At 43.3% G+C, this 15,545-nt stretch overlaps 1 protein-coding gene across 10 annotated transcripts in view; it reads left to right on the top strand.

Moving 5' to 3' along the window:
* Window positions 1-15,157, top strand: part of TAOK3 (TAO kinase 3) — a 141,349-nt gene extending 126,192 nt beyond the window's left edge. For all 10 annotated transcript variants that reach the window (XM_053927987.1, XM_053927982.1, XM_053927989.1 and 7 more), the window contains 4 exons: window positions 5,914-6,153; window positions 7,584-7,796; window positions 13,733-13,915; window positions 14,964-15,157. In XM_053927987.1, the coding sequence (XP_053783962.1) occupies window positions 5,914-6,153; window positions 7,584-7,796; window positions 13,733-13,915; window positions 14,964-15,125 (798 nt within the window). In that variant the 3' untranslated portion in view covers window positions 15,126-15,157. The remainder of the gene's footprint in view (window positions 1-5,913; window positions 6,154-7,583; window positions 7,797-13,732; window positions 13,916-14,963) is intronic.
* The last annotated feature ends 388 nt before the right edge of the window (window positions 15,158-15,545 follow it).

Raw genomic sequence — 15,545 nt, 5'->3', positions numbered from 1 at the left:
AGGGCTTAAGACTTGAAGAAATGCAGGTTTGGGCAGAAACAGAGAAGTTTAGAGAGGTGTTGGTAAGAAACCCATCAATTCAGTACTAGACATGCTGAGCTTGTTGGAAGACAAAAAAGTCCAAATGAGATGGCCCAGTAGCCAGTTGGAAATAACATGTTTGGGGTTCTTTTCATCTGGCAATTATTACTGTCATTCTGATAGCACATATTTAGAAAAGTCTGAGGCTGCGGGGACAATTAATGCCCATAAATGCTATAGGAGTCCATTATCCCCGCCAAATGAGAGAAACTGTATCCATTACTTCATTAATATCCGGTTCTAACCAACTGAGCAAAGAGTAGCTCTATGAGGGTATTTTTCTTAAGAGTCCAGATTTTCTTTTGTTTGGTCTTATTCCAGAGCCTTCTTCATGAAATTGTTCAGTTTTTCTTTCTGTTTACAAAAGTAATCAAGGAACATTGAAAAAAGACAAATAGAGAAAAATACAAAGTTCAGTAGTAAAAGTTCTTGATATTCCCATCCCATCCAATCTCTACCCTGTGACAGTCACCATTAATTTGGCACATATATTTCCATATTTCCAGGAGTTTTTTCTGTAAATATGAGAGAGGACCCCCCCAAAAAAACAGAATTAATTTTTGAAGGGTGGGCCCCGTGTAGAACATGCTTCCCCCAGCTAGGTGAGTGTTCTAGGAACCCATCTGCATCAGTGCACCAGCTGGCGTTGTTGTAAGAGGCTGTGTTCGGCTTCAGATAATTTTTTTTTTAAGAGTGTTCAGCAGTTTTTGACCAAAAACAGCATGGCCCCGATGCCCTACCTACTCTTCCTATGCACATGATCTCACCCCAGATGACTTTTTTTTGTTTCCCCGGATAAAAAAAAGTCCTCAAAGGAAAATGTTTTGCCCATGTGGAAGAGGTGAAACAGAACGTGGCAGAAACACTAAAAGGCATCAGAATCAATGAGTTCAGAAACTGTTCTGAGCAGTGGGAAAAATGTCTCGATAGGTGCACTGCATTAAATGGAGGGTACTTTGAAGGTGACTGAAGTTAAAACATGTAAGAATAAATACACAAAATTTTATAAATAAATTCCAGGTTTTTGGGTCCCCCCTCTATATCCATTAGTACTGCTTATATGTTATATAGAACTTTAGCTTTACAAAATAAGGTTGCCTTAGGATCAGTGGTTTATTGGATGTGTAAGCAGCAGAAACAAACTGTCTGACTTAGTATGGAGAGGAATTTATTGGAAGGTTAACAGGATAGATGACGACGCTGAAGAATCGCACTGGAAAAGATGAAGAATCAGCTGGAAAAGCAACTTCTGTGACCCAGACAGCAAGAGCCAATGGACACTGGTCAAGCCACCCCCTTCTGAATGTGTTTCCTCCAACCATGTTTAATTTTTGTGTCATTGCTGCTTAGGATCCAAATTGCCAGGAGAGGTAGAACATGATTGGGTAGTGTGCTTACTCTCTTAATTCCTGATTCCAGAAAGGGTGGAGTAGTTTCTCAGAAAAAGAGAAGCCTGTTAAGGAAAGAAGGGAAAGGGATACTGAACTTCCAAAAAAAAAAAAAAAAAAAATCCAGATCTCTACTATACTGTTTTGTAACTTTTTTTTTTCATCTGCTATCTAGGACACACAGCTCTGCCTCATTCCTTTTTTAACCATTAATAGTATTTTTGGCTATAAGATTATTTATTTAATGACGTGCTTCTCAGTGGATATTTTGTTGAAGTTTTAGAGTATTACTAACAATTCTACGGAGAACATCTTTGTACAGAGATCTCTTTACACACATGCAAGTATTTTGTAGGATATGTTCTCATATGTGAAATTTCTGGCTCAGAGTATATGCATCTAGATTTTTAATAGATATTGCCAATTGACCTCTAAAAGCATTTATACGCCCACCAACAAGGTGCCTGTTTGGGTACAACAGGGAGTACCTGTTTTCCTCTATCTTTGCTAAAATTAAGTATTAGCAATCCTCTAATAAAAAACATTTCTGAAAGATCAACATAGACTAGGTTGAGCCTCTTCTACTCTCATCTCTGCACACAGATGCCCACTCTTTTCTAAGCAATTATGAAACTAAGAACTGAAACTAAGAAAGCATGAAATGTCTTAAGCTAACAACAGCACCATTTAAAAGTTTGAATTTTAGTTCTTACTCAACTACTTAGTCAGTGGGCATGGGGACAAAAATTTTGACTTGAGTGAGATCAGATGCTTTTAAAGAAGTCAGTAGCACTTCCACTGAAATGGAACGAATGGGTCACAGTAGGAAGTGTTTATCAGGGGACACTCCCTGGATCCACATCTTACACAGGAGGTGGATTCCCATGAAGTTTGGCGATGTGCTTAGTGGCCATGGTATATATGAACATACTATGTTTCGACAGTGAGCTCACACTCAGCTTGGCAAGATGCTCAAAGCACATGACATCTCCCCTTTCACACTCCTCCAGGGCACGCGTATACTGAGTACACTGGTGGGCAGAATCACCTATACCATTACATCTGCTTTTGTATTTTTTTTCTCAGTTGAGTCTGTATAAGCTAATGGTACACATGGTGTGGCTCTGCCATAAATTGTCAATTGTACCGATGAAGTAACCATGGCAGAGCATCTAGCTAGAGCAGTAGAATTCTTCAGAATATTGTATCACAGACCGAAAAGGCATAAAACAGAAAAATATAAGCCTTCATCAGGACATCTTTTAACGGAAAATGTTGAAAATCTATAAACCCGAGTTTTAGCCTCATTTCTGCAATTCCCAAATTCCTTTCTGTCATATATAAAAGGGGTAAATTCCTATAATCTTACCACCACATTGGGTTGCAACTAGGATTAAAATATATGAAGTCATTTTTAAAACTTGAAAGCACATTTCACATTATTATGTAGGCACAGCACTGAGCTCCTAATAAGCTGAGCGATTCCCCCCCATGGTTTGCAGTATTCCAGGCAGCTTACCGACTTATGTCCTAGCAACTCAGATGTGGGGATTAAAGGTAAATGGAACAACCTACTATTATAACAGAAAAGCCATTTCAATATCATGGTTTTCTTCACTCTTCTAGTAGTTTATAAAAACTAGTTTTAAGACATTCACTTCTAAATACAGAAACATAATAAAGACATGTTTATGTATTATGAAGTATTTTTTTATGGTCTTTCGTTTCATCTTCACAAGAATGGTAGCTCATGGTGGAAAAGTTATCCTCCCTTTACACCTGTGGAAACTAAAACGTAGATTAAGAGGCTGCCCAAAGCCATGTATGAGTCAATGGAAGAGCTGAAACTGACTCACACCCTGAATATTTTTCCATTGATTCAAACTTTAGTATATGTCAGAATTAGCTGGGTGGTTTGTAACCCAGATGGTTATGATGGACAGCATCCGGGAGCATTCCATTACACGTAAAAAGAAGCATTTGCTTTCTTCTGAAAGTATTGTTTGCTTTGATCTTTCAATTTTTTCCCCAAGGTTCAGAGCTCTGGGCAGCTCAGACACAATTTGGACTTCTTCGTTTAGGAAAATGTAGAATGTGTAAAGGCCCAATATTGAGAGGCTAGGTACCCAAAGGTTCAAAATGATATAGTGACCTAGGAACAGGACATTTACCCATTTCAAGGGCTTTCCTTGGCTTTCCCTTGGTCATTGGACTGGATGGAAGAGCTTTAGTCTCTGGGAAGGGCTCGTTGTCCTTTGTTGCCACCTAGGGGCCAGTTAGTGACTTTTAAAAGGAGACATTAGATGGCCCAGGTAAAGAGGAAAAATAAAGCAAAGAAAACAATGCAGGAGATTGAAGGAGATGCTCTGGGATGTTATCTTTTATTCCTTAAAGCAAATGTAAATTGCACTTCTGATATTTTGCCACTAGAAAACACCTCCATGAGGGGGTGCACTTGTTCACTACTCTATCCCTTGTGCCTCCAACAGTTCTGGCAAATAGGGCGTGCTTGACAATGACTTTGCTTCAGTAATAGATGCTGGGCTGTTAAAGGACTTCTCTTCAAATGGATAGAAGACCTAGGTATACAAGATATTCTCATCCATACCAATATAGAAATGTTACTGATAATTCTATGAGAATAAAGGCTTGCATTTTTCTTCCATAGTGGATCCCATTAGAGAAGAGGCACGCTATTGTTCTAATGTGATGCCCAGCTCAAAAGCTTTCCCCTTTCCTTGGCCTTTTTAACTAGTAGTAGTATCACCCTTTTGAGAACTCTTACAGCATACAACCTTTACCTCTTTCACGGCACTTAACAAACACTTCCAACCTCGCTCTCTCTTTTTTTTAAATTTATACATAAAACTTATTTCCCTGTGTTAATGAAGGTTCTTTGTTTGCATGTAACTAAAATTTATTTGAGCTAGCTTTTGCCAAAAGCAGGGAATTTGCTGCAGAAATATAGGAATGTTTCGTAAAACCCAATTGCAATGATACAGCCAAAGCCACAAGCTGCTTCGAACCAGTCAGGGACTTGGGCCTCAGCATGTCCCGCACACTTCCTTCTTCTCTTTTCACTGTTGCTCTCAAGTCAGCTTTCCTCTCATCGCTCAACCCTCATAGCGGGGGACGGCTACCACATATGTAGGTTTTATATGACCCTCTGTTCTGGCTGTATGTGAGGATTAACTGTCTGAGTCCCAATTCCAAATTTCTAGTGGAAACAAAATATTTGATCCATGTGGCTGTGAGCTGAGCGTATCCTTCAGTACGTGTCTGTGACCATTCCCTAGCGGAGTGTTAGCTACTTGAGGACGGAGTCATGGCTTAGTAAATATTTTTATACACCCGGAGCTCATGGTTTGAATTTTTTAGTACAGTGCCATTCAGGAAATCTTCTTGAACTGGTGAATGAAAAAAATTGCGTTTAACTTTGCCCTCCTCCCCTTTTTTTCCGGTTTCCTTTCTTTCCCCCTTCAACAAATGAGAGAGAAAGACATGAGTAGAAATGGAAAGAGAAGAATGATTAGAACTAGAAATGATCAAACAGATTATGATGGACACGGTGAAAGGAGAGATCTCTGCTTTTCCTCAGCATGCTGTGAACTCTGTGATTTTAAAACAATAGACAATTGGCCTACTTCTGCAACATACAAAAAAAAAAAAAACCCCAAGGTATTTTCCCATAAGAACATTGCTTCCGCAATTCTCAGCTCTGACTATCTATTAGAATCACCTGGGGACCCTAAAAATATTGATTTCATGGTCCCACCTCAGACAATTACCTGAATTTCACATTGTGGGATTTGGTCATCTCATGTTTTACAAGCATCCTCACGTGATTTTAACGGGCAGCCAGGGTGGAGAACCACTGCTTTAACTGAAGAAACACTGATTTAGACCTGTGCATAACACACCATCTAATTAAGGGTCACAGCAGCTCTGTAAGGTAAGAAGGGCTCAGTTAGGATTACACTGGTACCTTAGCTCTCGGCTTCAGAACTCACCAAACCCGGTACTTGTCACATGTTGACGAGGAAAATGTTTCAGCACTCGGTGCTTGCTTGCCACTCATCACACTTGCTAGAACTTGTACGAGTCACAAGGCCGCCCCACAAGAGAAAATGCTTCATCAATCGTCACTTGCTCGCCACTCGTCAGAATGAATTAACGAGTGCTGAGGTACCGCTGTAACCCCATTTTATAGACAGAGTAATTGTAATGGCTGGGAAGCAGCCCATCTTGTAAAAATGGTGGACCCACGTACAGAACCTAAATCTCTAGGGATCATTCATCTAATCTCATTAGGTTGTGCTGCCAAAAACTAGTGGGTTTTATTAAGAGGGTCTGTAGTGCCATTCCTTGCCATCCCTCAGCTGTGAATTCCATCCAGCCCATCTCCATTCATCCCTCTCCGTTTATCTCCTGCCCCTGCACGCAGGAGCTGAATAAGAAGAGGACCCAGAAGGAGATGGAGCACGCCATGCTCATCCGGCACGACGAGTCCACCCGAGAGCTGGAGTACAGGCAGCTGCACACGCTACAGAAGCTACGCATGGATCTGATCCGCCTACAGCACCAGACTGAACTGGAAAACCAGCTGGAGTACAATAAGAGGCGAGAAAGGGAACTGCACAGAAAGCATGTCATGGAACTTCGGCAACAGCCAAAAAACTTAAAGGTAAGAGGTCACCGAAGTGCTTCCCTGTCTGTGCTCCCGGATAGAGTTGGGCTGCCTCAGTGCTTCCTACATGTGGCTGATTGTCAGTCACCTGAGCAACCTTTCAAAATTACCAATTTCTAGGCCCCACACCTACTGAATGAGACTCTTCAGATGTGAAGCACAAGACTCTGTAGGTAACAAACTCCTGAAGAGATGCTGCTGGGCAAGCTGGTTTGACAGCTCTATACGAGATGATCGCTCCCTTTTCCTTTATATGCATTATGCAGTTTCTCTGACCCCTTCATGATCTGCCCTTTTAAAAATCGTCATGTACGGACCAACAACATAAAACCAGGAAATGAGAAAGGTATCTGGCAGTTGTAGGGCAGATAAACTTCATGTGTCGCACCAGTCACGTGGTTGGCAGTAGCACGCACTGCCTTGAGCGCTACTGTATTGAGAAAGACTCTGAAGCCACAGCCAAGCTTTTAGGAAAGCGTATGATCTATTAGTGACATCTGCCGTGGGCATGGGCATCACGAACGAATCTAGACGTGCCGGGCCCTTATTACCCCTGCACTAGAGTCTGGAGCTCCTCTCGCCCTCGCTGCCTCCGGATCATTTTAGCTGCTGCCAAGGGAACGCTCTGCACTGCACGGGCTAAACTGTTGCTCTGTGTCAAGCGCGACATTGTCAGTCTTGACACAGATATGAGGCCAACCTCCGTCACTCTGGTCATGCTCCTGTCCGGCCAAATCCTAACCCGTCTACTTAGTGATCCCTGTCACCTCAGCTCCTACGAGAGTTCGTGAAATGTGCGTGTGCTTGTGAGGCAAGCTGGTGGAATGCCCTCCGGACTCGCGACACACCCACTTCTCCTTGCCAAAATGCGTATTTGATACTGCTACATGCGACTGCAACCTCTGAATGGCGGGGGATAGCTAAAATCCCTTTTCCTGCTTATTAGGCTGAAATCTAATGGAATTGTCAAGGAGGAGACGCAGAGCAGTGAGAGCTGGCTTTATCCACTGGCCATCCTTTTTCTCACTTGGCAATTGAGGAGGGTATGGGGTAAAAACAACAAACAATAGAAGACACTAAAGATTTTGAGTAGGAAACTTAAAATAATGAGCAAACTTTTAACAAACTGAGCTTCATAGTATGCCCCTTCACAGTATGCTTAGCGTTGTGGTCCCCTTGTAACGATTCACATTTTTAATCCATTCAGAAATACAAAATTACTTCTACTCATTTAACGTAAAACCAAACGCAGCAGAAGAGTCAACTCTTGTCTGTGTCGTGTGTATTATTTTCATTATTATTGACCAGTAACGTGGGTCACTGCACCAAAAGGCAGATGGTCCCAGCAACCGTGTTGTATAATTACAATGGAAACCTTTCTGTACTTACTGACGTGTCTTTTTATTTTCTGCCACTTTTTCACACAGGCCATGGAAATGCAAATTAAAAAACAGTTTCAGGACACTTGCAAAGTACAGACCAAACAGTATAAAGCACTCAAGAATCACCAGTTGGAAGTTACTCCAAAGAATGAGCACAAAACAATCTTAAAGACACTGAAAGACGAGCAGACGAGAAAACTTGCCATTTTGGCAGAGCAGTATGAACAGAGTATAAATGAGATGATGGCCTCTCAAGCGGTAAGTGGTTAGGTTCGGTGCCACGGCCTCAAGCGCTTTGGGAATCAAGAAAACGCAAGATCCAGCCTTTTGTTCCCAAGATGATTCTTGCACAGATTTAGGATATTGGTGTTTTTCTGCCCAGAGAACTGAGGAAGTGACGACGCTGAATAAAGCCAAGCCGATGCGGATAGTTGCTGGAGTGTGTCTTCTGAGCTGGAACTCAAGGAATACCATGCTAAATCAGACTGGTGGCACATAGGGGCTTTGAGGGCAAGATGTGATAGATTCCGCGTATAATATCATATTTTCATTCGACAAAGGGCGCTCAACTCATGTCGCGCACAAACAAATAAGACGCACAGACACATTCACTCAGGAAACTTTTACTAAGTATCCGTGTTCAGCACCTGCTGGGCTCAGAGGTAGTGTGAGCTAGAGAGACAGCGGCTGGTCCCTGCCCTCACTCTTCAGTCAGGCAAGCCAGGAGGTCAGATAATTAAGCAGTAAAAAGAAAGCGTAATAAGTGCTTTGAAGTGGGAGTCGAAGGGCTGAGGAGGATAAGTAGGAACAACTGATCTAGTCTAGGGAAAGCTTCCCAGCAAAAGCCAAGAAGCTTGAAGAAACTCTTAAGTAAACAGGTTTCATGGAAAGGAACCTGCGTAGGCAAAGGTCCAAAAGTTGGAAAGTGTGCATTCGGGGACCAAAAGCACTTTGGCATGAGCTCAGATTTTAAGAAGGGGGATTGTGGGAGCCCAAAATAGAGAGGTCGTAAAGGTCTTGGTCAGCCAGGGGTGGGAGCTTGCCTGGTGATCTGTGAAGATTTCACAAGGAGATAAGTCTTAAAGAGTAATAGTTCACCAAACAGGCAGAAGAGGGAAAGTTATTACTGGCAGAGGATACCGTGTATGCAAAAATCTAAAACCCCGAGAGCAGATGGCACATTTGAGGTACAGTGAGTCGTGGATGTGGCAGGCGTATAAAGGGAAGCAGGTGTGTGGTCAGGGGTCAGATCCTCAAAGGTCAGGCATTTGGACGTTATTGGAGAGGCAATGGAGAGCTCCTGAGGCCTGTATCAAAAAGGAAAGTGACAGGGTCAGATTTGTGTTATAGAAAGATACTGGCAGTAATGTGGCCAATATAGGTAAAGAGACCTGTTAGGAAGCTATTGTAATAATCCAGGAAAGAAGGAATAAAGGCCTGAACTAAGAGAGAACATGCAAAAGGAGATAGTGAAGAAGGAGGAGGATTTGAGAAATGTGTAGGAGGTAGGAATATTTAAAAGATAGAACGTAGTGACCATTGAAAAGATAGGTTTGATAACAGTGAAATGGGTTATCATTTTACCAAGACAAATAAAAGGAGGGGTGAGTTTGGATGCCCCTCCTTTTTGTAGACAATTGGCTAAGTTGTGGACATGTTACCTGAGCTTCGCGGGTATCCAAGTAAAGAAGTGCGGAGATGGGAATCTATAGTTCAAGAGAGTGTCATGATTAAAGACGAAACGTCAGGTACCATTATTATAGGGCGGCAGTGATAGCTTTAGGAATACCTGAGATCTTCTAGGGACAGGAGATAGTATCAAAGAGGTGGGGGACTAAGGACAGAGTTGTGGACACCACCGTGTGAGGGCTGAGTAGAAGTAGACCAGAGAAGATGAATAGTCAGCGACGTGGAATGGTAACTGGAAGGAGCAAGTTGCGGAAGCCAGAACAAAAGTTACTAGTTGATGATTTCCGATGCTGCAGAGAGACCAGTTGGACCCAGCAGTGGGTGTGGCCATTGATTGTCACAAGCATCGGAGTGGTGGAAATGGAAGGCATTGTAGCACACTGAAAAAGTTATTATTAAGTGAGATAGAAACTGTAAGTGAGATCGCTTTTCCCAGATATCCATCAGTGAAGGAAAGGAGAAAGAGAACCTGTAGGAAGAGACAGGTAAAGGAAGACTTCCGTTCATTGGGAAAGCCTTAATAAACATGTCCTTAGGCTGAGGATAGGGGTCAATGTATTCACTCATTCATTCTTTCACCCATTTATCCAATACGTATATATGGAGTGTCTGTATACTATGCCCCAGGCATCAGTCACGCCACCATGGAATTTATAGAAAAGCGGAGGGAACAGACATTGAAAAGTCTGCTTGCTGTGATGGCAAGGCAAGTGCAGTGTGCTTACGGAGTAAACCCGGAGAGTCAGGAACGGTCTCTCAGACACACAATGACCATTTAAGATGAAGTGGAGGGAGCACATTCCAGGGGAAAGTAACTGCGTTTGTAAAGATGGGAAAGATGGTGGTACTTTTCTAGAACTCAAAGAAGTCCATTGTGCTTGGAATAAAGAGAACAAGGAGGAGACTAACATGAGAATAATGCTGGAGGGTAAACAGGGGCTAGATGGTGTAGGGGCTTGCAAACTTTCTTAAGAATTTTTCTCTCTATCTTAAAAGTAATGGCAAGCCATTGACAGGATTAAGGAGGGAACTGACATCAGATTTGCATTTTTGAAAGATCACTGAGGACTTGTGGAGAGGGCCTGAGAGATGGCAGGAGCGGATTTAAGGAGGGGGGAGATATAAAAAGAATAGGGGCATGAGGGAGTGGAGGCTAGACCACAGAGAGGGCAGTCGGGATAAAGGAGAAGTGACTAAATTTGAGAGAGAGGCAGCAGGTGGAATTGAAAGCGTTTAGTAACAGACTGAATGTGGAGAGTGAGGTACTAAGGATGACTCCCAGGGTCTAGTTTGAACAAAATGATAGATGGTGTACCATCTACCTATATGGCTAAAAATAAATAAAAGGGAAGTGGAGCAGATTGAGAAAGCGGGAAAGGAAAGATGATTGATATTAGTTATGTTGAGCTGAAGGCCTGGTGAGATGTCTCTTGTGGACTGGATCAGCTAGCGGGGGCCTCAGAAGAGAAGTCTGGAACCGAGGCACCGATGTGGGGGCTATCTGCATGTAGATGGTAACTGAAGCCTTTGGAATAGATGAGAGTCCTTAGGAGGCAAGATTAGAGGAAGTACCCACACAAAGCCTCAGGAAACACCCATATTTAATGTTCCAATTAGGAAGGGAGTAGCTGGGAAAGGAAAGAAAGGGAAGAAAAAAACCAAGTGGGTGTGTGGTATCTCAGAAGACAAGAGAAAGATTGCAGGAAGAAAGGGGCAATCCGCAATATCCAGTGCTTCTTGGGAGGTCAGGTAAGATGAAGACCCCTTCAGGGTGGTCCTCAGTGACCTTAATGTGAGCAAATAAGTAGGGGAGTAGGATCAGAATGAGGAGCACAAGGTGGGGCGCGCAGAGAGGGGGTGAAGGTCAGGAGAAGGGGAGAGGGTCGATAGGGACAGAAACGTTGGTAGGATTCTTGTCTTGTTCACCTGTGCATTCTCGGCCTCTGCATCCATGCCTGGCACACAGCAGGTGTCTGGTGAACATGTGTCCTGTGAGGTGGGTGATAACGGGTCAGGAATGTAGGTTCACAACTGCCCACGGATAAAACGAGAGAGATGCCCTTTCCTCTGAAGCAGGAAGGAGATGAAAGTGTGTGATAATTACAGCCGTCCTTTCCCGACTGCTTACCGTGTGCCAGGCACTGTTTTCAGTATTTTCTAAGTGTTGTTTCATTTCTGTGAAACCCCTTTGAAGTTGTTACTATTGCAACCCTAATTTACCCATGAAGAAACTAAGGTATACTGAAGTACAGCTGCTTGCTTAGGGCAGAAGTTGGCAAACTTTTTCTGTAAAGGACAGACAGATAGTAAATATTTTAGGCTTTGAAGAGCACAGGGTCTCTGTCACAACCACTCAACTCTGCTACTGCAGTATTGTGCAAAAGCAGCCACAGACAATGCATAACCGAATGAGCACGTCTGTGTCCCAATAACACTTATTTACAGAAATAGGCAGCAAACCAGACCGAGCCCTGGGGCTGTAGTGTGCCAGCTCCTGACTGGGGGTGTCACATGACTAACGAGAGGGAGCTAGGACTGGAGCCTGTTTTCGGAGGAGCCTGTGAAGCTAGATGGCTCGCCACTACTACATCGTGCTACCTCCACCACATCCTTTTCTTCAGTTTAATCCACTTTATAAAACAGATGTATTTACCTCTACTTTTATTTCTAAAACTTTTTAATGGATTTTGTATGTGCAGCTTTTGGGGGATCGATACCGAATACCGGAATATCCTCAGATTTCTAGACTGGCGCTTTTGTAGAGTCGGAGCTGGTACAGAATAACGTAGTTACTGTCATTAATAATGGAATGCTGGAAATGAGAGGAGTTGGAGTTGTTTCAGTGGTCTAGGCTGCAAAGGATGAGCCTCTCACCCACTGGGCCAGGGCTTATAGCAGTTAACGCAGATGAGCAGAAACGAGCAGACTTTCATTCCCCTAAGTGGTAAGGAACCTCCCCTATCAGGAGGAAACCGCGCAGTCTCACCGGGAGCCAGCAAACCCTTTGGCATCTGCCTGTAAGGCTGCTGCAGATCGACTGTTCATCGTGTCTAGTGTTTCTTCTGCCTCCCTTTCTCACTGGGAAAATGAGAAGAGAGAGCTCCTCTTTAGAGGGTGTCAGTGAAAGCTGGCTAAGATTAATTCTTGGAAAGCACCTTGGATGTGCGATTCCATCATATTTTTGTTAATTTGCTATAGGACATTTGTCCAAAAGTACTAAAGAAGACACTATGCAAATAACCGTCTAAAACTATTCTAATAACATTTCAAAAAGTCATTTCTCTTTCCACATCTTGAGATAGATTCTTGATTGTCTTATCCATCTGTGTATTCTCAGTATTGTACAGGTAAGGAAGAAAGCATAGGTAGATAGCTACCTCGGCAAAGTGGTCTGTATATATGGAAACATGCAGATAAACTCAAGGTAGTACTGTCTAATCGAAGGGTTCTAATCTCAGAGTTCCCAGTGGAACTGCGGGCCTGCTAAATCGAGACATAGCCACGCCCGGGACAGGAGGGTCATCATCCCTAAACACACTCCTGTTCATGGCCGCACACCTTCAGCCACGTTCACTGAAGGTCGGCATTTCCGCCGGCTGGCTCGGGCCATTCCCCACACAGGATGGGTATCATGCTGTCTAAGAAATGCGAAGTTCAGGGGCTACTGGGAAGTGAGGGGAACTTTATCAGGCTGCTTTATAATCTGGACTTCACTGCTTCAAACCAGAATATGCCCTTTAAGATTATCGAGGCCAGCTTCCGTGCGTGGGGAAGAGATTTTGAGCCACTTGAGATTTAGATTGTCTGGCCAGCGGGATAACATGTAGCCAAAAACAGGGACGGACATTATTCGCTAAGAATCTAACAGTGTTGTGATGTGTCCCTCAAGTGTTAGGAGATTGGACTCATTTTTGTTTTCTTTTAGAGCTAAGGATGTGGTTAAAGACATCTAAATATGGAAATGATTAGTGAAAACCAAAATAATGATAACAGCTACTTTTTACTGAACACTTGGTATATACATCAAGAACTATGCCTAGGATTTTATATGAACTATTTTATGTAATCCTCACACTAATCTTAGACACTTGTGGTTTAGACTTATTTTCCTGAGATAAAGAAGAAGAAAAAAAATGAGACAGGGAGAGGTTAAGTAACTCACCAAGGTGACACAGCTAAGTGAATGGTGGAGCTAGAGTTCAGGTTCAAGATTCTGCCTCCAAAGTCCCCAGTTTAATCACTGGAGTAGGTAGCATTCCTGACTCCAGCTAGTGTGGGTTTTTTTAAGAATTTTTTTAAGAAGGAGTGTTTTAAGAACATGTTTTTAGAAGTGTGTAGCCCGTTGGGCAGAGTGTACTATCTGTTTTTAATTCCTAACTCTGGAGGTACCCAGGGCATCCTTTTCTGAGGGAACCTGTTGTAATCCAAACACTGAAACGTCTCCCAGTATCCCCAAGTGCCATAAGCTAGGAGTGAATTACAGTGTATGTCTTCTGTGCCCGCAGTTACGGCTAGATGAGGCTCAAGAAGCAGAATGCCAGGCCTTGAGGCTACAGCTCCAGCAGGAAATGGAGCTGCTCAATGCCTATCAGAGCAAAATCAAGATGCAAACAGAGGCACAACATGAACGTGAGCTCCAGAAGCTGGAGCAGAGGGTGTCTCTGCGCAGAGCACATCTTGAGCAGAAGGTACGCGAGTGTTCCTGTGGGTCCTGTACAGCGGGGTGGAGGATGGGGCACGGCCTAGGAAACTGCCATCTGCGGAGCCCTGCCCATGTACCTGGCAATTAAAGTAGGCACTGTTCACTGATTACCTGCTTTTACACTCCTAGTATCCGAGAGGTAGGCATAATCTCCACTCTACAGGCAGGAGACTGCGGCTCAACACGGTTAGGTTACGTGCATTAATCTGATCCCAGAGCCTAAACTCTTTCTATGCCTCTGCTAGGAAACCCTCCACCTTCAGAGCCAGAGGAATCCATGGCTTACTGGGTAGCTGATGCGACATGTGAACGGTACCACAAGCTGATAGCATGACTGCTAAATGGCGTGAGGAAGCCAAGTGCAGATTCGGCTTTTATTGTTAGCTATTTCTAAACGAAAAGAAATCACCAGCAGGGCTCTTTTAAAAAAAATTGAAATGAAGAGAGGTTGATATTGCCACGCATAATAAATGTTATCGGAATTGAAATATTCATTGCTTTAACTATCGCCGAGGAATATGAAGTAGAAAAGATTTCATAAAGCATCTCAAAGCTGTTAAGCATTTATTTGTTTAACCAGTTATTTGTGCTTTCTTCCGGTAGTTCCCTGATAGCAACGTAAAAGGCTATTGCCCCAGCTCCTGTTCTAGAACTAAATTGCTAACGACCCAAGGGGCGTTGGGCTCTCTGTGGGATAGTGGCACAGTCTAATTGTGCTTCAGTGTATTTTACCTTCTCCTGAGCTTTCTCCTGCTGAGACAGGACACTGACCTAGATCAGCCCAGCTGCTTGGCTTGCTGGGACGGTAGTGCTAGGCCCAGGTGAGCCCCAAACACTTTTATCCTGTGAGCAAGTTTTAAATATAACGGGTTAGATACAAGACATTTATCGCAGGACCCTCCCCGCCTGCCCGTCTGGTTTACTCTTAGTTCTGCGTGTTTGTGTCTATGTGTACATGTATGTGCACATGTGTGCTCGTGGGTACATGTTGGGAGTTCCTCTCCATTAAGATCTGCTCCTTGTGCTTATTTCAGATTGAAGAAGAGCTGGCTGCCCTTCAGAAGGAACGCAGCGAGAGAATAAAGAATCTATTGGAAAGGCAAGAGCGAGAGATTGAAACTTTTGACATGGAGAGCCTCAGAATGGGATTTGGGAATTTGGTTACATTAGATTTTCCTAAGGAGGACTATAGATGAGATTAAATTTTTTTGCCATTTACAAAAAAAAATAATAAAACAGAAAAAAATTCAGACCCTGCAAAACCACATTCCCCATTTTAACGGGCGTTGCTCTCACTCTCTCTCTCTCTTACTCTTACTGACATCGTGTCGGACTAGTGCCTGTTTATTCTTACTCCATCAGGGGCCCCCTTCCTCCCCCCGTGTCAACTTTCAGTGCTGGCCAAAACCCGGCCACCTCTTCTACTCATAGTACACGTCACAGTACTGATGTGATTCAAAGTGTTTCAGTGAGAACTCGGAGACAGTTTTAACGAAACCAATAAACCACCACCAACAACAAAGTGGACGTACATTGCTTTAAGCAATCACTCATTACCACCAATCTGTGAAAGTAAAGCAAAAAATAATAATAATAAATAAATGCCAAGGGGGAGA

This window comes from Desmodus rotundus, chromosome 7 (assembly GCF_022682495.2).
Source record: "Desmodus rotundus isolate HL8 chromosome 7, HLdesRot8A.1, whole genome shotgun sequence".
Taxonomy (NCBI): Eukaryota; Metazoa; Chordata; class Mammalia; order Chiroptera; family Phyllostomidae; genus Desmodus; species Desmodus rotundus.
Note: the sequence above shows the minus strand (reverse complement) of the source record. Positions and strands in the feature narration are given on the sequence as shown.